General features: G+C 43.9%; 1 protein-coding gene across 11 annotated transcripts in view; it reads left to right on the forward strand.

The window, feature by feature from the left end:
* Nucleotides 1-23036, forward strand: part of LOC144689528 (retinol dehydrogenase 13-like) — a 75375-nt gene that overhangs the window by 23222 nt on the left and 29117 nt on the right. For 7 of the 11 annotated variants that reach the window (XM_078556684.1, XM_078556687.1, XM_078556685.1 and 4 more), the window contains one exon: nt 19947-20065. The exons of 2 other annotated variants lie outside the window; for them this stretch is intronic. In XM_078556684.1, the coding sequence (XP_078412810.1) occupies nt 19947-20065 (119 nt within the window). Of the gene's footprint in view, nt 1-9044; nt 9519-19946; nt 20066-21586; nt 21626-23036 lie in introns of those variants that run through there. 2 more of the 11 variants (XM_078556693.1, XM_078556688.1) reach the window with 2 other exon arrangements.

Consider the following 23036-nt stretch of genomic DNA (forward strand, 5'->3'; position numbering starts at 1 on the left):
CAGAGGAGATTACAGGATATTGCCAGGACTAGAAAATATTAGCTGTGAGGCAATAGTGGCTGTGGTTGTTTTCCTTAGGACAGAGGAGGCTGAGGGGTTACTTAATTGAGGTGTATAAAATTATGAGGGGTTTAGATATAATAAATGGGGATGACCTATTTATCATAGCACTTTAAATCTATGGCCCTGGTTTTTGAACTAACTGGTAAAAGGATTAGAGAGGAGATGAGGAAACATTCTTTTCAGCTAGAGGGTGGTAGGGACCTGGAGCTCTCTGCCTCAGAGGGTGGTAGAGGTAGAAACTCTCACCATATTTAAAAAGTGTTTGGATGTCTACTTGAAGAGCCATGACCTGCAGGGCTACAAACTGAGTGGAGGGAGGTGGCATAGACTAGGTAGCTTTGTCCATTGGCACAGATGTGATGGGCCAAATGGCCTGTGTCATAAATTTTCAATAATTTCTATGATTTTTTTTTAATTAAATTACTTTCTGAATAACTCCACTCTTAGATTTTCAAAATACTAGACATAAAGCTGTTTAAAACTAAAGATGGGTTCATTCTTGTGTGTGTTGAATTGCTAATCTCTTTAAAGGTAACAGTAGGAGTAGTACAATTAGCCTTGGCATACCTGGGCCAGGAGTGGAATATCAGATATGAATGTCGGTCCTAGTCACTATTTAGGAATCTTTGCTTGAAAATAGGTTGGCGCTGATGGAATTAAACCTCAACTATTTACTGCTGATTGGTCAGAGTTCTTCTAGTTGATCTTTGTTTCTCCAGTGGCTTCAAACAGGCAACTCAATTTCAAAAATACCAGCCGAGTTGCAGGGCTGTATTTTTACTTATGGGTCCAAAAGTTGCGAGGAACTGGGAAGCCAGGATTCTCCCAAATGCCATGGTATTTTAACTCCAAAGCGTATGCATTGGCAGGATCTAGAGTGTACTGCCTGAGTGTGGTAGAGTCAGATTCAGTCATTGCATTTAGAAACGCAAGTAGATGTTGGTCAGTGAGCTGTCATTGCTTGGAGTCACAATAAAAAGAGCAGTTTATATTTATATAACTCCTTTAATGTAACAAAATGTCCCAAGGCGCTTGATAGGAGCATTGGAATCATAGAATGGTTACAGCACAGAAGGAGGCTATTTGGCCTATCGAGTATGTTCTGACTCTTTGGAAGAACAATTTAGCTAGTCCCACTTCAACACCCTTTACCCATAGCCCTGCAGTTTTTTTCTTTAGGCGCTTATCCAATCCTTTTTGAAATCTGCAATTAAATCTGCCTCCACCATGCTCTTAGGCAGTGCATTTTACATCCTAACCACTCCCTGCATAAAAAAAAGTTTCCTCTTGTTGCCTTTAGTTCTATTGACAATTAGTTTAAATCTGTGTCCTCTATAAGACAAAAGATGACACCAAGCCACATAAGGCGATTATTATGGCAGATGACCAAATGTTTGGTCGAAGAGGGAAGTATTAAGGAATGTCTTAAAGGAAGAAAGAGAAATAGAAAGGCAGAGAGGAGTAGACAGGGAACTCCGGGGCTTGTGGCTATGCAACTGAAGGCACAGCCGCCAGTGGTGGAGGGATTAAAATTGGGAGTGCTCAAGAGAGCAGAATTCGATGAACACGTGTCTTGGAGGGTTGTGGGTCTGACGGAGATTACGGGGATAAGGAGGGGCGAGTCCACGGAGGAATTTCAAAACAAGGATGAGAATTTTAAAATAAAGACTTTGCTAGACTGGGAGTTAATGTAGGTCAGTGTGCAAGGGGTGATGGGTGAACAGGAGTTAATGCAAATTAGGAAATGGGCAGCAGAATTTTACATGACCTGAAGCTTATGAAGGATATGATATAAGAAACTAACCAGGAGTGTGTTGGAATACTCAAGTCTAGAAGTTATGGCATGAATGAGAATTTCAGTAACAGATGAGCTGAGGCAGGGTGATGTCGGGTGGTGTTACAGAGGTGGAAATAGATGGTCTTAACAATGGTGTGGATATATAGTCAGAAGCTCATCTTGGGATCAAATATGACACATAGAGTCTTGTTTAGTCTCAGACTGTTGCCAGGGAGAGGGTTAGATTTGGTAGCTAGAGAATGGAGTTTGTAGTGGGACCAAAAACAATGGTTTCATTCTGCCCGATATTTAATTGGAGGAAATTTCTGCTCATCCAGTACTGGATGTCAGATAAGCAGTCTAACAGTCGAACAACAATGGAGGAGTTAAGGTAGCTGGTGGTAAAGTAGACCTAGTCTTATCAGCATACATGTGGAAACCAACGCTGTGCTTTCAGATGATGTCGTTGAGGGACAACATGTAGATGAGCAATAGGAGGCAAAGGATAGATCTTTGGAGAACACCAGAGGTAACGTGTGGAAGCGGGAAGAGAATGAATAATTTAGCAACAGAGCAGGTGTCAAGAGAAGTTGCAGTGAGGTCAAGCTTTAGAACCTGGTCATCCATGTTCCTGAATGCTCTATAACTGATAAATAATTTTAGAAATCTGTTGCTGGGTATGTTTACATATCTATTACTTATGAACAATATTCAGATTGCAACATTCCATTCTAAAATACATTGAAAACTCCTATGTCAGGTTTCATCTATGGTAAAATCTATTGCAGAACTGTCAACAGTTTTATCTGCAGTAACAGTTAAGCCTGTAGGTGGCATTATTAATGGTTTTCAAGTATAAATCTGTCAAGGTGATGTTAGCAAGAAAAGCAGGATTTGATATAGTGCAGTAATCTAATTTACTGAATTTCCTATGCTTTACTGCACTGGCCACTTGGTAACTCTTGAACAAATTTTTTCTTCCCGCAGTAGAACCAGCAACCCAATCTGTCCAAAGTTCAGTCAGCCTAAGCCAATATTCTGCTCTCCCCATTCCCGCTCACTACATATTCATAGTCTATTTCCAATCAAGTGGAAAATCTACAATCTATTTCCAAAATCCTTGAAATCTTACTACGCTTTAAAAACACATTACTTTTAAGCCCTTGAATCAGGAAAACAGTGCCTGTCCACATAACAAGCAAGCACAATATTCACCCTCTGCCATGCCCCTGTTCCTTGAAGACAGATGTAGTTCCCTCTCCCAATCTCCTTTCCATGGGAAATACGAGGGAGGGGGGAGGGGTGCTGATTGTGTTGTGAATCTTTCTGTGCCCTACCTAGGAGAATATCTAAGGGTGAGCGCAGAACTGGAACTTTGAAGGCTACCTAACTTCTCTTCAATGCTGAAGAAGCCCTGGAGGAGGAAAGAAATCTTAGCTCACCACAATCCTCTGCTGGTAGCAATTTTAGGAACTATTATGAGATAAATGCTTATCCCAGTCCCTGTATTGAGAGGAATCTTGGGGCTGAGGAGAAAGTAAGGATAAACTCCACCCCCACATTAAGAATTACTTCCCTTCCACCAACTTCTTGGGGCAGGAAGTCTCAGCTCATGACAACTGAGACTACCAGGCCAAGGCAGAATGTGAAATTTAAGGGAACTTTGTAAAAATATTTTCCTCCTTGTCATGATTTTTATGTTAAAGTTGAATTCACTTTATCAAACAATTAGTATGCTTGTTTCAGTTGGTATGCTTACAATTTGACAAATATGGCACAATTTGTGGCTACTATCTTTAAACTTTCATATAGAAAGTGTGTGTGCACCAAAACTTTGCACCTTTTTGATATTTCCGGTAAATTTCAAAGCAAAAGCAAGGTGTTTAAAAGAAAACCTAGTTTTAAAAAAGCCTTACCTGTCTAATATCCTTTGAATGTTACTGAAGAACCATGGGCCAATGTTGTGACACCATATTATTTTAGATTAATATCTGGGAGTGAAGATCACCAAAACAACAAAATGGAACATCGTGTTTCGAAAGGCAAAATCTACAGTTGTACAACTTCAAGTAAATGTAGTGCAACATTCTCATAGGTCTATCCATATAGGTTTCTAAAACACTTTTTTTAAAGCATAAGGTATGAGATCATCAATATTCTTGCTAAGTTTTCAGCAAAGTTTAATAGCAGGCATGCAAGAGTTTCATGCAGCCACATTTAGTTCCTGGGAAGAATCCAGTATTTAGAACATTGCTAAGAGACACAGTAAAGTGCTGCAGAAATGCAAGTGTATTTTCTTTTGAGTAGAAGGGCCACTAGTTAATTTTGTCACTAGGATGGGGGTTGCTCTGTGAGATTGTTTGTACTTTTTTACTTGAACTGTGAAAAGCAGCCATTTGTAAAATTACAGACTTTAGTGTTCCAATTTAGCTGTTTTTAATGTAGTGATCTCTCCTAAACTTTTAATATAAGTTATCAAAAGAAATACCATCAAAGCTAGCTCCTTAGCATCTTAATTATTTTCTATCTTAGGCTAACTTTTTAACTTACAGTAATATACTATTTTTAAAACACAACCTTTGGAAGTAACTTTCTCCAAATCTTTTCTGTTGAACATTATCAACACATTTATCAAAGTGTGACAGAATTAGAAGACAGGGAACTAGTTAGATGAAGACAAGGAAGGAGAGGGTGGGAGCAGGAAGGTGAAAGTGGGGGTGGAGCAAGAAGGAAAAGTATTTCAGTGGCAATGTCATAATATTATTTCAGTTGGGGGCTGAGATAACTCAAGGAGGGGAAGAGTGGAAAATAATTGTAGTGAGGTGAGGAATAGGAAAGGTGGGTTTGTTGGAAAAATACCTAATTGTAGAGAAAGGGCACCTCAGTTTTCCAAAAAATAAGTCTCTGATTTTTCAATGAATGAGGAAGCCCCCAAAAATTGTAAAGGTTCTGATGTTTTAAAAACTCTAATTCCTGATTTTATGAATTTTTATGGACAGATTTTTAAAATCAATAAGTAGGTACTAATTTTTCAAATGATTCAGAAATGCTATTTCCAGTTTGAAGAAGCCTTGATTTTTTTTTTTTAAAGAGACCCCTAACCGAACTGGCAAGATTCAGTTCACAAATTTTGTCTGGATTGTTCCAGAGCTGAGGCATTATGTTGTTACTAAGGAATATCAAGGGCAACACTAAAGGTTTTTAGTATTGAAAAAGACATTTTGTTGAAGCTTTTCATCTTGCACTCATCAGGACAATCGCAAGAATACCAATGTCAGGGGAAGCAACAAATTTATATGAGAAGAGAGTGTTGATTGGTTGGCAAGTGGACTCTGGTAGAGGTTTTGCCATGGAGAATGCACCACTTAATGGTAACTGACAAATACAGGGTTTACGAATGTATTAAGAGAAAGAGGGTGGCTGAAAATGTGGGCCCCTTAATGACAGATACAGATGATACTGCAATTGGAAATCAGGAAATCAAAGACTTTTTAAATAGGTATTTTGTATTAGTCTTCACAGTAGAAGATGAGGACAACATATCAGATGCAAGGAAAATTAAAAATAAATCAAGGGTTAGAACAAACGAGACTCAATATAAGTTAAAATAAAATTGTGATGGAGAAATTGAGATTAAGGATAGACAAATCTCCAGTACCTGATGTTTTCTACCTCTATTAAAAGCAGTAGGCGAGGAAAGTCATGACCTTCCAGGTTCTCTTGTTTAAGGAATTTTCCCCATAGATTGGAAAATTGCCAGTTTATCTCCATTATTACCTAAGAAGGGTAGGAGAAGTAAACTAGGAAGTTATATGCCTAATGGCTAAACATCAGTTGTGGAAAGGTTACTGGCATCTGTTATTAGGAACAAAGTGACTGAATGTTTGGATAGATATGAGCTGATTAAAGTAAGTCAGCATGGATTTCTAACAGGTAAACCAACATAGTAGATAAGTGAGTGTCTCGATGTTATTTATATTGACTTTCAGAAGGCATTCCACAAGGTTCCACACAAGACACTGTTAATAAAAATGAAAGTGCATGGAATTGGAAGCAAACAATTGGCTAGGATAAGGAATTGTTCAGGAGGTAGGAAACAGATTAGGGATAACAGAAATGTACTGGACTCAAGTTGGGAGGAGTCACCAGTGGTGTGTCCCAGAGAGCTCTATTGAAGCCACAGCATTACACCATATATTTTCCAAATGACTTGAACAAAATAACAGTCATATAATTAAGTTTCCTGACAATACTATGTTAAGTGATACAGTAAATAGTGTAGAGGGGAGCAGAAAGTTGCAAAGGGACATTGATAATTTAAGTGAGTGGGCAAGACTGTGTCAAATGGAACATGAAGTGCGAGGAAATACACTATGGACCTAAGATGGATCAGAGTTTTTCTAAATGGGGAGAAACTAGGAGCTGTGGATGAACAGAGATCAAGAACATAGAAAGGAACAACAGTAAATGAATGACTCATTGAGCCTACTTCGCCATTCAGTAAGATCATGGCTGAACTTCTACTTTAACTCCACTTAACTCCCTATTCCTGTATCCCTTGATTTATTTTGTGCTCAAAAAACTATAATTCACAATTTTGAATATATTCATCAACTGAGTATCCATAATCTTCTCAGAGAATTTCAAAGATTCACAACCTCCTGAGTGAAGAAATTTTTTCTAATTTCTGTCTTAAATGGCCAGCCTCTTATCCTAAGGCTATGACACCTCGTCCTAGACTCTCTTGCCAGAGGAAACTGGCTCTCAGCATGTCCTCTCAAGCCCTCTTAAATTTTATATGTTTCAATGAGGCCACCTCTCATTCTTCTAAACTCCAGAGAACATGGGTACATTGAACTCCACCTGTTCTCATATGACAGCCCTCTCATCCCAGGAATCAATCTGGTGGTTCAAGTACAGAAAATCATTCAAAGCTAGTGAGCAACTATATATAAAAAAAAATTTTAAAAAGGCTATTGGAATGTTGCCCTTTATCTCAAGGACATAAATACAGAGAGATGGAAGTTATGCTACAGCTGTTTGGAGTTCTAGTTTGACCCATCTAGAATACTGCATTTAATGCAAGGCATGGTACCCCAGGAAGAATATATTGGCCTTGGAGGAGGTTGCAGCACAGTTTCACCAGAATGACACTGGGGCTAAAAGTATTATGCTAATGAGGACAGGCTGCATAGATTAGTCTTGTGATCCCTTGAATTTAGAAGATTAAGAGGTGCTCTAATTAAGGTGTTGAAGATAATTAAATTAATGGTTGGTAGAGAGAAACTATTTTCTCTGGAGTAAGAGTCCATATCAAAAAGGTTTAACTTTAAAATTAGAGCTTGACTATTCAGGGGTGATGTCGGGAAGCATTTTCCCAAAAAACAGTGCAAATCTAGAATTTTTTCCTCAAATGCTGTTGAGGCTAGAGGCTAAGTCAACTGGAAATTTCAAAACTGAGATTGATAGATTTTTGTCAGACAAGGAACCAAGGCAAGTGGAGGAACAGGCTCAAGGCTGACTATCTGGCTCCTGTTCCTATGTTCCTTACATTAGCAAAGCTTAACATTGAAAACCCAGTCACAGTGCCTGGTATTGTGAATAACTGTGGACATTTTTATAATTGGATTTTCCTTTCACACTGATATAGGGACTATCAAGGCATTTTGAAATGAAAGGCTGTGACCCACCTACTATGTTTAATATATAATAGGTTTTGAAAATCCAAGCAAATTAAATGCAGTCAATAGCCCTAATGAACCAATTAGAGTTAGATGATGTAGGCTGGGAGGTAGTGTGGAATATAAACTCTGGCATAAACTGGTTGGGTTGAATAGCCTGTTTCTGTGCTATACACTTGATGTAATTTGGTGACACCAAAGAATTCCAATACTTTTGATATTTTTTCTTTCTAGTTTCCCATTGTTCTTAATGATATTTGACTTCTTTCTTGAGGATAGTTCTCTTAGGCATTAGCAGCCCACCATTACATTATCTAAAAAGTCATTATTCATACTTTGAGTGTCAGCTATTTGACTTCAGGAGACATCACAGGTTGATCCTGTGACCTCATCCAGTATTCACATTTGCACTTCTAATGAAGGTTGAGGGATAATGAGCAGCAGTGGAAGACCTTGCCTTTTAACTCTAACCCAGGTTTACAGAAGCCAACTGTTTCTATATAATGCTGTGCTAGTTAAAGCAAGTACAGGCAGATGATCAAATCTGGGAACTTCCTGGCATGGCTCAATCATTCACTGTCTTAAATTGCTGAGCCAAGGGACAGCATGCTTTATTCCTTCTAAACTGATCTCTTGCAGCATCTATGCTCTTTTGAGCAACGTTGATAGCAAAAATGAACTTGAGCATTTTTTCACTGCGGATGTTAGACAAATTGACCCTAATTCCTATCTCTCTTTTTGTTTAGAAACTCCATGACCTTTACTATTTTCTAGTTCTCAAATAGAAACCCTGCAGTTATGAAGCTTCTAAACTATTAAACAGGGCTAGATTCATTTCATTTAAAGATGTTCAGTGAATTACATACTTAACATATGCTTCTCCGATATTTAATTCCTGAACTTCAAAACACAGGCCTTAATATTTTCTTTAAGTGTATCCCTTAAAAATACTATTTTCCTTTGATAGAAAGAGGGATTTGGTTCAGGTTACGAATTCCATTAGTGTTATCCATTAGCTATATGACAAGGAAGTGTGATTGAGGCACCTCACGCAATTCTATTGGGGCTGTCAAACAGTATCTGCCAGGGGAAATCAGAACTTGACAGTTGGTATAAATTAGAATATGAACTTGGTATTTCAACCAAGAGTTTAGACCCTTGTACTGTCCCTTGTCAATCTTTTCTTTCTTATCTTAATAAAATTCATTTTTGATTGCTGATTGGAATTGCCATTTCTGTGGAAAGGGAGAAGCACAGTAGGCAGAGTTTTTGCCAATTTTCTCCTTTCCCTTTATTGAATGTAACTGGGATGTGGCTGAATGAACACTGAACCCTTCAGTAAAATATTCAGAAATGACAGTGAATGTTAAAGGGTGATTTGACTTAATTTGGGAGTGGGGAGATGGCCAAGCTTATTTCACCCTTATCTTGCTTCCACATGTTTGCACTTTCCAGCACTGGAAGGCAGTCGAAAGTGTAAAAACCAGGGTTTAAATTACATGGGGACAGAAGATGAATTTGCCCTCAAAAGACCCCAAAAAACCCATGAAAAATCGCCGGGGGTGGGTGCGACACTGTGGGTGTACCTACACCACATGGACTGCAGCGGTTCAAGAAGGCAGCTCACCATCGCCTTCTCAAGGGCAACTAGGGATGGGCAATAAATGCTGGCCCAGCCAGCAAAGCCCACATCCCATGAATGAATGAATAAAAAAGACTCAGCTCAGGATGGACGGGCTGGGGTCAAGGTTGCTGTTAGGGGAGAGAAGCAGCAGCAGTAGGAGGGGCCGAGGAGGTGGTAAAACAACAGCCTCCACCTGAATTAATTCTACCACTTGGCTCTCAAATTCTTTGAAGACACCAACACTTTGGTCTGCAGACACTCTCAAGAGGGCTATTAGTTTTTGACCTTCTGTGCAGTGTTGAGCAGGAGTACAGCCTTTGCATTAAGAAATAGAGGTGTTTGTAAGGTTTTCTTCATCAAATGGAGGGCAGTGGTGAGTAATTCAAGCAATGAGCAATCTCAAAGAAGTTATAGCTGCTTGGTGAATCTATGGTAGTGCTGTTGGCTGTAATGCTGCTGGTGAATTTTTGCTTGAAGTTTTTATTTGCATTTTTTTCTTGTATTTTTGTATTTTACTTAAATTGATTGTAAAACTTACCTTAATTCAGCCTCTGGCTGCAACAGCAGTTGACTTTAATAAATCATTAATAATCATTTGCAGCGAGGTGTGCAGAATTGGATAAATATTCGAAGGGGAGAACATTTTCAGGGCGAGAGCAGGAGTGGGGAACTAATTTGATAGCTCTCCCTGAGCGAGCACAGGCACAGATAGATGAATGGCCTCCTGTGCGATAATATTCTATGATTTCAGACAGCCAGCATATTTCTGCTTTTTCGATATTGTGTACAGACTTTCAATGTCCATTGTAAAAAAAAAAACAAAAATGGCATGGGGGCGGGGTGGGTACTCTTAGGTAGGGATTTTCTGCTCCCTATCGGGGAGGGTGTCATGGTGGCTGCGATTGCAAAATCTTGTGAGAAGGTCTGAGGCAAGATTTCCAACAATGTAAAAGCAGGAAGCGATTGTGTGCTCCTCCCGTCAATGGTGGGCCACGTTTCTCACTGCCGAATGTTGTGAACGTCATTATCGTATATTTGCATTTCATTATGACACCTACTCGCCAGAATCATCCCCCACCTTGAATTTAAATCCCACGTTGGCGTGAAATCAGAACAATGTGTTTTACAACAGCATTTAAACGATGTGCAGCTGGCAACCTGCACTTCACTGGGAACTCCGAGGTTAGTTTGCACACCTTAGCGTGGCACTTGTGGGGATCAAAGCAAGGTTTTGAAGTAAGCGCAGCCACGGATTCCTGAGAGGGTCTCAGGCAAGTCTGCGTGGTGACCAGACCAGGGTTAAGGCATGGCTGTGTTTTACTGCACTGCAGGGCAAGGACTCCATTCTAGAAGGGGCAAGGCAGCAATGAGTAAATTGAAGGGGCCTCTGGGCAAGAGCTCCATTTTGAAATGGGCAAGGCAGCACTGAGTAAAGGGAAGGGGCCATGGGGCAAAGGCTCCACTGGGAGCAAAGAGTGGGGAGGGTTGTACACAAACACGTGACTGGGTGGGGGGGAAGTGGAGCCCTTGCCCTATAGCCCCATCCCTTTACTCAGTGCTGCCTTGCCTTGCCCATTTCAGAATGGAGCCCTTGCTCTGAGGCCCAACTGGAAAATAAGTTCAAAAATGAGGGCACTGCCACAACTGACAGTTTAGCATCAGCTCAATTCACATGCATGAAGTCAGGCAAGTGAAGCAATTATGCTTACTCAAGCAACACTGATTCCTCAAAGTGGCAATGATTGTTCCCCTAGTTTTAACCCCTCATGTGCAGCCTTCAAAACCAACAGAGTCTTCTGGAACAGCAGAACTATTGAGCAACTGGACAGCATGGACACCTTTGGAGAAATGGCCATGGAACTCTAACAAAGGGGAATGCTCTGAATTATTGTAAGGTAGACACTGAACATTCACCCTCATTGTCATGCCAAATTGTGCAGTCCTGGAAGCTGTTGGCAGTTGGTCATATGGGTTGGTTGGGGGCGGGGGGGGGGGGGGGGGTGGTGCGCTTGTGGCCAGCCTTCATATGCACCCCTCCCCACCCCAACTGGGCATCATTTTGGGGATCAGGACTCTCCGGCATGCATTAATGGCCCTTGAGGCCACAATCGCAGGCGGTGCCTTGACCAAAAGTGGACCTCGGGAAACAGATGCTGATTCTTGCGTTGATACTGCCTTGAGGAGGCCATCGTGAAGGTGGAGCCAGTTGTTATCACTGTCTGCATTAATGCTTATAGGCAGGAGAGAAGAAGAATGTGACAGAGGCACCTGGCTCACCAAGAGGAGGAGCAGAGCCCTCAATACCAAGGGGCAGCAGGACCTCTCCCCAGATGCAGAGGATGATCCCCAGAGAGTCATCATGCATAGGCACCTCACTAGACCCAGGTTCTATAGATGTTGCATGTGCTACCTGCAGATGAGTGAGAACCAGTGTCGCTGATGCCTGTGTATGTCAAGGGAATTGGTCACTCACATATGCCACCTTTTGCAGGATTTGGTGCCATGGGAACTTGGAGGGCATCTAGTGACAGTGAAAGTTACTGCCGCACTTAATTTCTATGACAGTGACTCCTTCCAGGGCTCCACTGGGGATCTTTGTGGGTTTTCGCAAGCCACCACCCACAAATAAATCCAGGAGGTCATGGGCACCATTTTTGCCAAGGTGCACCAGTTTGTCAACTTTGACAGAGATCAGGCAAGCCAGGGCGCCAGAGCATTGGGCTTTGCTGAGATTTCTAGATTCCCCCGGGGGTAGGGTGCCATCGACTGAACTCATGTGACTCTTAAATCTACCTGGCAAAAAGCAGTCCAATACGTCAACCGCAGAGGCTTCCATTCCATCGATATTCAGCTGGTCTGCAAACATATAATTGACATTTGCACAAGGTACCCCAAAGTGTGCATGACTCCTTACATCCTCAGGTGGTCTCAGATCCCTGACATCTTCCAGGGACCACACAAGATGCAGGGCTGGCTCCTCGGGGACAAGGGCTACCCACAAAGGACATGGCTGATGATGCCCATGTGGCAGCCTCAGACTCCTGTTGAAAGAAGGTATAACGAGGCTCATGGTGCAACCCAAACTTTAGTGGAACACACACTATCAGGATCCTGAAAATGCGATTCCGATGCCTGGACAGATCTGACAGTACAGTCCCCAGAGGGTCTCTCAAATCATCGTGGCTTGCTGCACACTACACAACCTGGCAATGCAAAGGGAGAAGGACCTGGCTGATAAGGAGATCGAAGAGCTGCATGTCTCCTCTGATGAGGAGGAAGTCTAAGGGGATGAGGGCGATGAGATCCTGGAAGCTGAAGAGGCCATCGTGTTGGCCAGACGAGGCAGGCACCCTTGTGAGGCCCTCATTGCCAGAAGATTCTAGGAGGAGGATAATGAGATGTAGTGAGGACACTCCTGGACAAGTCTCCTTCATCATGGACTAGCATGAAGACAGTCATTGCTACTCCTCTAATTTCAGCCATGAATTTCCAGACAACAGTGCATCATTGCACAGCTTGCTAACATTGCCCTGATGCTTTGAAGGATGGAGATGCCTCGAGATCAATGTCAGTCATGAAATGATGTGCTACCTGGAGGAGGTCTTTCTGGCCTCAGACATCAGAAACTGCTGTACCTTCACACGTTCATTCAGCATCCCAGTTACAGCACCACCATAAAAGATGCAAGGGCACTTGGACGATCATGAGTGTGATAATGACTGCATGCTTTCGATCTGTCAAGGCTCCTCATTGAGATCCTTCGTGACCAAGGCAGCCACGTACAATGTGTTACCTCTTTGGTGAGAGCCAAACATTATACTTGGGACAAGGGACTCAATGAAATCCTGCTGGTGTGACGGTACTTACAGATGACTCGGTGGGCTGTGGCACGCTCCCCGAAAAGACACACTCATTCAGTAGTTTCATTAATCGCAACGCAAGAATGGAGGCGGCACACCTGAGAATGACAAGGCCAGACACTTGGCTGCATGACTTTGAGATGCCACCTGTGACATACAAGCAGTGTGTCCTCATGGCCAGACCTTGCCCTGCGAAGTCCAAAATGGTAAAACAATAAGCTCATGCGGCAAGGCTGGTCATGTGGCGGCCAACTGCAGCGCCTCCCTCTGCAAGAACTGCAAACAGGAAGGGCACCAGACAAAAGACTGCAAACAGTCTAAGTGCTGCAACCTGTGTGGCGAGGCAGGTCACCTCTACAGGACCTGCCCCAAACGCTACCGTACTTACGCACAGGCAGCCAAAGCCAACGAGGGGGAAGCAGAAGAAATGCTTCGTGTCACTCCAACCACCAAGGCCCCCAGGGAGCTCAACGGGACAAAGGAGGACACAGAGAGAGACAAGGTGGAGGAAGAGATTGAGGCAACAGATAGCCAATCAACAGCACTACCCCTGAACCTCCCAGTCCTCAGGACAGCGAATCAATGGAGGAGGAGGCAGCAGTGGAAAAGCAGCAGGGGGAGTGGCAGACGGTGAAGAGAGCCAAAAGGAAGAAGGAGCGAAGAAGAAGCAAAGCCATTTCCCAGACAAGTGGCAAGAGGCGTCTCCCATCCGACATGGATGACAAAGGCAGCAGCTCTTCGGACGAAGAAGTGCCAGGGCAGCACCGACAGAAGAAGCGGCAAAGCTCTAGGGCGTTGGAGGACGAGACACCCGAGCTCCAGAACATTGGAGACAACGAGGAGACCAGCACACCCCAACTTTGCCTGCAACCCGAGGAGGCCAGTGCACCACAGCCCCAGGAATCTGGGAGCAGTGAGGCAATCAGCGCACCCCAGCTCCGGGAAGCCGGGAACAGCAACGCCCCAGAGGGGGTGAGGTTTGGAGAAGCTTCTCCAGCAAAGGTCATCTCAAACCCCGCTCTCTACGCGAACCCCCAGATGCCACCCGAGCAGAACACTGCCAATGAGGACTTCCTCAGCCCATCCAAAGTGAAGGAATTTGAGCTCACTAAGGGTATGAAGGAGCAGACTAAAGGTCTGGGACTCTCCGAGACAACAGGTTTGGTAGGAGAATAAATGCTTTAAAATGGGTTTAAAGATTGTATCCATAAATGTGCGTAGCATTAAATCTACTACGCGATGTGTTGCGACCTTGGACTACCTTGCCAAGGCCAAAGCTGACCTGTTGTTTCTGCAGGAGTGTGCGATACCACACCTCAGCTCCTACAGGCAATGGTCACGATGGTGATCCCATGGGCCATCGATCTGGTCGGGTATTCTGCAGCGGGGAGGCAACTTCACCGTCTCCGAGGTTAAGGAGGTGGTGGGCGGGCGCCTCCTCGTAGCAGACGTAATGTACAAGAACGCTGCACTCCGGTTAATTAACGTGTATGGCCCGTCACAAGGGGCCGAGCGGCTGGAGGTTTTTCAGCAGCTCCCACTGCTGCTGGCGACCTCCAGGCCGGTCATTCTGGGCGGTGACTTCAACTGCATCATCGATGCGGCTGGACGATCCAGCAGGGCCGACAGCAGATTGGACGCTACGTCCAGATCCCTGATGAAAACCGTTAAGGATGCCAAGCTGCACGACGTCTTCAGCAACCCTGCAGACGGAGCGCAGCGTAGATACACCTGGTCGCGGCCAGACGGGTCCATCCGTTCCAGGATAGACTTCCTGTTTGTGTCCCGTGCATTCAGAGTCAGATCCACCGACGTCAAGCCGGTGTTTTTCTCGGACCACTGCCTCCTACTGGCTGACTGCCACTTAGAGAAGGACCAGAGGGTGGGCAGGGGGGCATGGAAGCTAAATATGCAACTGCTGACCCCAGAGAACATTGAGGAGCTCAAGAGGGATTACAAAGGTTGGAGAACCGTGAAACCCCTCTTTGAGTCCTTGACACACTGGTGGGAAGCGATCAAGGGAAACATTAAGAGGTTTTTCATCCTCAAAGGCACCCAGAAAGCTAGAAAGGAACAGAGGGAAATGTCGCGACTCCAGAAAAACATGCAGAATCTGCTCCGGCTGCAGTCGATGGGGGTCGATGTCAAGGAGGAACTCTAAGAGGTGAAGAGCCAGCAAGTCTCGCACTTTGCCTCGGAGGCCTCCAAGATCATCTTCCATTCCAGAGTCTGCTCCGTGGAGCAGGATGAGACGTGCTCACGTTTCTTCTTCCAAAAGGTACACAGAGAGAGCTCTGTGATCAGCAGCCTGAAGGAAGAAGACAGTTCAGTAAAGTCATTGCAGTCCGACATTTTGAGGATCAGCAAATCCTTTTATGCCGGATTGTATGACGTGAAGCCCACGGACAGCACGGCCTCCCGGTCCTTCCTGTCCTCTATCACGGAGGTCTTAGACGACAGTACACGGGAGAGCCTGGAAAAACCGCTAACTCCTGACGAACTGACTAAGGCCCCTGAGTCCTTCGAGAAGAGTAAAACTCCCGGAAGCGACGGCTTGCCAGCGGAGTTGTATTCGGTTCTATGGGACTGGATCGGCCCAGACCTGCTAGAAGTGTACGAGAGTATGCTCCTGGCCGGCCGTATGTCAGAATCCATGAGGAAAGGCATTATCACCCTCATCTACAAGCACAAGGGAGGAAGGGAGGAAATTAGAAACTGGCGACCCATTTCACTGTTAAATGTGGACTATAAGATTCTGTCCAAGGTCATCGCCAATCGGGTCAAGTCCGCTCTGGAATTGGTGATCCACCCTGACCAGACCTGCACTGTGCCAGGCAGGAATATCTCTGACAGCCTGGCGCTGCTCAGGGATACGATTGCCTATGTACAGGACAGGGGTGTGGATACCTGCCTCATCAGCTTGGATCAGGAGAAGGCCTTTGACAGAATATCGCACACCTACATGGTGGATGTGCTCTCCAAAATGGAGTTTGGGGAGGGAATTCGAAATTGGATCCAACTGCTCTACACTAACATCAGTAGCGCAGTCTCAATCAATGGGTGGGAAACAGATAGCTTTCCGATTAAATCTGGAGTCAGGCAGGGCTGTCCTCTCTCGCCTGTTCTTTTCGTGTGTTGCATAGAACCTTTTGCCGAGTCCATCAGGAAGGATCCGGGCATAAGAGGAGTGACAATCCCAGGCAGTGGAGGCACTCAGGTAAAAGCCTCCCTGTACATGGATGATGTCGCCGTCTTCTGCTCGGATCCGCTGTTGGTGCGCAGACTGATCCACATCTGTGACCAGTTCGAACTGGCCTTGGGAGCCAAGGTAAATCGTGGGAAGAGCGAGGCCATGTTCTTTGGGAACTGGGCTGACCGATGCTTTGGCCCCTTCACTGTCAGGGCTGACGGCCTGAAGGTGCTGGGGATATGGTTCGGAGGGACCAGGGCATGCGTTAGAAACTGGAAGGAGCGAGTGTCTATGGTGAAAAGGAAACTGGGCATGTGGGAGCGACACTCCCTCGCCATTGCGGGTAAACCTGGTCATCAGGTGTGAGGCACTCTCGCTGTTGCTGTACGTGGCGCAGGTCTGGCCCATTCCACACTCCTGCGTGGTGGCGATCACTCGAGGCATCTTCCGCTTTATCTGGAGGTCAAAAATGGATCGTGTCCGCAGGGACGCGATGTACAAGCCTCTAGATAAAGGGGCAAAAAACGTGCCCAACATCACCCTCATACTGATGGCCACCTTTGTGTGTGGCTGCATCAAGCGGTGCGTAGACCCTCAGTACGCAAACACCAAGTGTCACTACGTGCTGAGGTTCTACCTGTCCCCGGTGTTGCGAAGGATGGGTCTGGCCACGCTGCCGCGGAACGCTCCAAGTAGTTGGACCGTGCCGTACCACCTGTCCCTCGTGGAAAAATTTATGCAGAAAAACACCTTTGACCACAAGTCCATCAGGCAGTGGTCGGCAAGTAACGTCTTAGAGGCCCTGAGGGAAAAGGAGAGGGTGGATCCTGTGGGATGGTTCCCCGAGCAGACTCAAAGTCATGTGGCAGAATGCCTCATCGCCAGAACTTTCCAACAGGCACCAAGACGTAGCTTGGCTGGTGGTGAGAAAGGCCCTCCCTGTCAGATCCTTCCTACATGTCAGGAGTCTCACCACCTCTGCATGTTGGCCTCGAGGTGGCTGTGGTGGGGAAGAGACCGTTGTTCACCTCCTTGTGGATTGTGCCTTTGCAAAGAAGGTCTGGAGAGAGATGCAGTGGTTGCTGTCGAGGTTCATCCCGAGCAGTTCTGTGACACAGGACTCTGTGCTCTACGGGCTGTTCCCAGGGACACACACCGAGACAAACATCAACTGCAGCTGGAGGATCATCAACTCGGTGAAAGACGCGCTTTGGTCTGCCCGAAACTTGTTGGTCTTCCAGCATAAAGAGTTGTCCCCGACCGTGTGTTGCGGACTGGCACAATCCAAAGTCCAGGACTACGTGCTGAGGGACGCACTAAAGCTTGGGGCAGCCGCCACAAAGGCGCAATGGGGAAGGGTCGCTGTCTAAGACCTTTCTGCCACAGTGCACCGAGGGACTGGGAACTGTTTAAATCCCCTCGGGCTGTATAGCTCAAAATGAAAGGCTGTAAATGATTGTAATAATGTTTGTACCGATGCACCTGGTGATACATTTTGTAAAAATTGAACCTGATTGTACCCTTGTAATGGTGTTTTTGAAATGGTTTGGAATGTGATTGAAGATATTTTATGAATAAAGTATATTTTTGCAAAAAAAAATCTTGGAAAAAAAATCACTGAAATGTGAAGTGTGTGAATGAAGCCATTTGCTATTTGGTGGTTAGATTGATGCTGCAGAATTAATTTGTGTTTCCCCTTGTTGAGCAGTTCGACCTTTAGAAACCAGTCCTGATGAATTTGTCCATGCTCCCTTTAAACAGATGTATTGAGAGGAAAGAAACTTAATTGGCACAATGAAACCAAAGAATGCTAGAGAGTGCTAATTGCTTGGCTCATGGCTGATCTGGCGTTGGGGCCACAATCGGGTCAGTCATGATCTTATTGAATGGTGGAGCAGACTCAAGGGGCCGAATGGCCTACTCCTCCTAATTTCTATGTTCATAAGTTTGTATGCTTGTAATTAATTTTTAAACGGGGTTGCAGATGTGAGACTTAAGTTACTTTGTGTCAAGTAGTTGGAATTTTCACTTTGAAAATCGAGTATGGGAGATTTATTAATAATAAAGTAACCAAAATATCTTATTTATAAATTGCAAGTTAAAAGATTTAATAGTATATACGTATACAGTCTTCGGCATTTGTTCTACATCATCCATCTAAAGAAGGAAACCTTAAAAAAATCAACACAAATGCAGAAGGTAATGTTACAATGTGACTGCATCACTAATAAAGGAGTTAGTGAGAATGAAAACAGAGACCCTGAAAATCAAAATGTAGCCCTTCAGAAAACCTCAAGAAGAGCCCTTGTGGGAAGGAAATATTTTGACCCCTGGTGGAAACCTTACTCTAAATTATTGCTCTCCTTATCTAATGGTGTTAGCTCAATATGGCACTCCAACAGCTGTCCTGATTGAGATTAGCTAATGTGGCTCATAATTAAAATTGAACCTGGGAACTTCTGGTCTATATTGCTAGTTGCTATGCTGCGCTGTACCTTCACCCACTAAGCCATTGGGGAATCATACTCAAGCTTTTTTAAATGGCCTTCCTTTGTGATACAATGCAGACAGAAAGATACCTGGTTGATTTGAGAGGGAAAATTGTCAGGAAGTGTGGTTCTTCAGCAATACCTACTAGTTGGACACTGAAAAAAGCATTGGCTAATCAAAACTGTGAAAACTGTGAGGCTACCTGCAGTCACCCACTAATTCTAACAAACTGTAGTCCAAGGATCAGTGCAAAATACTACTAATTGAGAAAATTTAACTGAGGTACTTTTTAGCTCAAGGTATTTAACGGTTTGAAGATTTTAAATTTTTTTATATATCAAGGTGAGGGGTGTTAGGTCTGGGTAATGGAGCTCTTCCCCTTTCAGGCACCAGAGTCAGCCCTGGGTAATGGAACTCCTCTCATTTCAGGCACCAGTATCAGCACAGGGCAATCGAACTCTACCCATTTCAGGCACTAGGGTCAGCACTGGGTCATAGAACACTCCAATTTCAGGTGCCCAGCTATATGCAAAGTTCGCTGTGCACTGTCCAAACAGCATGTCTCAGTCCCACTACTGAGTGCACAATTTCCTATGAAAGCTATTTGTGGTCTTTCCAATTGAAAATGCTAATTGGTGCTAAGTTAAGGTTGTGCTATTGGCCCCCTAGTCTGCAAATTGTTTTCAAAATTTGAATAGAGGTATTTTAGAAACACAATAAGCTATGTGCATTTTTCTTACTTTGTCAAGCTTGTGCCTGTATGTTGTAAAAGTCAGCTGTGGCTTAGTGATAGCATGCTTACCTCTGAATCACAAAGTTCTAGGTTGAAGCCACACTTCAGGACTTGAGCACAAAATCAAGGTTGACACACTCCAGTGCAGAACTGAGGGAATGCTGCGCTTTCAGATGTGCCAGCTTTCAGTTGAGATGTAAACCAATGCTCTCTCAGATGGGCATAAAAGATCTATCTAAAAGAAGATGGCACTATCGGAAGAAGATCAGGGAAGTTATCCCTGGTGTCCTGGCCAATATTTATCCTTCAATCAACATCACAAAGACAGATTACCTGGTCATAATCACGTTGCTGTGTAGGAGTTAGCTGCCGTGTTTCCTTCAATGTAACAGTGACTACACTTCAAAAAGTACTTCGTTGGCTGTAAAACATTTTGAGATGTACAGTGGTGGTGAAAAGTGCTTATAAATGCAAGTCTTTTTTCTTTTAATCGTTCACTAGCTCTGTATAATTTAATTTACTTTTTAGAGACTATGCAACTGGTGGAACTTGTCCAAGTAAAGCAACTGTCTCAGGAAAGACTATAATCATAACTGGAGCAAACACTGGTATTGGAAAAGAAACTGCTAGAGAACTGGCCAGAAGAGGTAAAATCAGAGGGGAGGAGGGAAGAAATCTTTGTATCACTGTCATTGTCATTGTCCTGAATCACTATCTGCAGTGCCATTGTTGAGATGATGTATTAATCAATGGTCTATTGTCAAACTTATTTGCTTACAACTTTACATGCAAATTTTTCCAATCCTGAATCTTCAGTATTAGCACTGTTATACATAGAAATGCATGAAAAGTTGCAACACCAAAACAACACATTTGGCCCAACTAGTATTGTGTAAACATTTAAATAAAAGCAAAAGTACTGCGGATGCTGGAAATCTTAAATAAAAACAGAAAGTGCTGGAAATACTCAACAGGTCTGGCAGCATCGAATTTGAAAGTAAGGTGTCAACTTCAAGCTTCATTAATTATATTAACATGTAGGCCCCGATATTTATGGGAAGACAGGGAAATTGTGGGTGAGGCTGAAACTGGCTGAAGAAAGTGGCAAGGCTGAGTACGCGGCATCTTATCAATCATCAGGGCAGGATCTCATTGCATCCTGTCGATCTGCTTTCCGTCTGGCAGCTGGATGAATGGATAGCCTGGCCAGTGGGCAGAAGACAATACCAGCGGTAGGAGGCTTTAGCCAGGTACACTGGTGAATGGCCCCCAGCAATCAGGAGTGGGAGAAATTGGCAATCGGAAGGAGAGGGAATGTCAGCAATCAGGAGGAAGGGGATGTTTGGCCAGTGAGGGTTAATCTCTGGTGTGCAACTGGGAGGGGTGTAACAAAGTCAGCACTCAGGTGAGCTTTTGGGGTTGTGAGGCAAGAGGGCTGGAGAGGTTGAAGACTCCCTTAATGGATTTTGGGGAGGTAGTCTCCTGCACCTCCTGGCCCACAAGGAGTGCTGGAAAAAACAACTTACCTTAGGGAATCACCAGCTCCCTCCTCCGTTTAACTGCCGAGTCTACCAACCCCCAGGGTGGCTATGCAGCATGAGATTGTTAAATTGGGCTCCTATAGTGCAATTGGGAATCCAGTTTGAAACTATGTTAAGAGTACTGCCTCTCCATCGCAAGACACTTGGATGGCTCAATATCTGCCGCTCTAAAATTGACAATGGGTGCATGCGTCGGGGTCGGTCTCAGTGACTTTTATTTTTTAATTCCAGACCCTCAAGCTTCTCCACCCCATCATGGGGGTTTAATTTCAAGGCTATAGTTTGCAACAGTCAAAAGCTTTGAATTTTGCTGTGCAGAACTGTCCCGAAGAGTCATTCGGACTCGAAACGTTAACTGTATCCCTCTCCGCAGATGCTGTCAGAACTGCTGAGTTTTTCCAGGTATTTTTGTTTTTGTCCCGTTCACTTGATGTGCAATAAGGTTTCAGATATTAGCTGGAAATGAGTGCATGGATTGATTAACTTCTAGCCCTAGGGGTGGTAACTTTTTAGAAGAGTCTATGCAAGTTAATGTATCTGACATGATAATCCCTTTTGGGAAGAATTAGATAAATTAATGCTTTACAAAAAGTAACAGCAAAAATAATAATTGGACTACCTTTGCAGATACAAGGAAATTCTCAGCTGTAAAACCTCACAGAAATGGTATTTTGACTGGTCTTATTTTCAGTGTTTAATCATGTAACTGGATAGCAGTCATTATTGCAGTTACTTCCAAAGGAACCCATTCAGTAAAAAAGTTATCGGCCCAATCTCATTTGACCTTACATTATGCTGTAATCTTTTTTAATTTAACAAATTATGTGGCATTAAAAGTAGCTGGTGTGACATTTTGACTGATATTTACTAACAAGATGTCAAAACCAAAAGTGAACAGAGACAACTCTATAGTGCTATAGTTGGACTTGTTACTAGTTTATTGTATCATTGAGTGGTAGAATGCAGATTGCCCATATTATTCCTAAACTAGTAAATTCCTATTATCATCTGAGGTGGTAATGAACAAAAGGCATACGGGGAGAAAAAACTTATGGTAGATAGTAAATTAGCACACATTGTTCTTGCGTACCTTAGTGAGTAGCTCAAAGGCCGAGTGTATAGGCACCCTGCTCAAGATCCTTTGTCTGCCCTGAGCAATCAAGGAATGTTGCAGGGCTAACCTATAAGGAGCCACAAGAAATCTAATTTACCAAATAGAGTTAAAAGAATTTTAAAAGGCAGTTTTGGGATTATGGCATGCAACATTAATGCTTCAATACTCGGCATGATTAACGAATAGGGTTGGTTTCTCATTCTGCTCAAGTCTTGATATGAACTGCACCAAGTGAGAAGGTCCCCCAATTCCATTACAACTGCAATTTCAAAATCCCAGCTGTCTAGTCTTTGACCCTCCATTCACCGAAACATTTCTGTAGCTACTGATTTGCTCAACTGCATCCTTGCCTCCACCTTTGATGCCCTAGTCTCCAGTAAAACTCTCACCCTGGCCATTTTTCCGATACAACCTCATCTGTGCTCCCTAAGTCCAAGGGACATAGACTTGAAAGGATATGGCAGACAACTGGTTTAGCCATTCACTGCCCAGGTCATCCTAGAATTCAAAGGTAACCCTGTCTTTTTTATTCTCCACTGCAAATCATCCTCTTAAACTCCTCCTCCCTGGCTAATCCACACTCACCTCCAACATTAGGTGTGTGGATCTCATGGACTTCTTTGTCACTAACATTAAGACCATCCAATCAGCTACCTCTGCTGTGTCCCTCCCTTCCACTAGCCACTGGGCAAAACTTCCTCTAAAGTTACCTCCTGCCCTAATGCTGAACTCAGATTTTTTTCTAGTTTCTCCTCTACCTCCTCTCATGTCCTCTCTGAGCTCATCTTATCCCTGAGCTCCACCTCCTGTTCCCTTGACCCTATTCCCATTAAACTATTGAATACCCAGCTTCCTCTCCTGGTCCCCATGTTATCTGGTATTGTTCATGGCTTTCTCTTCAGGGTTGTGCCTCTCTCCTTTAAACCTTCCATTAACAGCCCTCTCCTCAAAAAACCAACCCTG

Source organism: Cetorhinus maximus, chromosome 14 (assembly GCF_964194155.1).
Source record: "Cetorhinus maximus chromosome 14, sCetMax3.hap1.1, whole genome shotgun sequence".
Taxonomy (NCBI): Eukaryota; Metazoa; Chordata; class Chondrichthyes; order Lamniformes; family Cetorhinidae; genus Cetorhinus; species Cetorhinus maximus.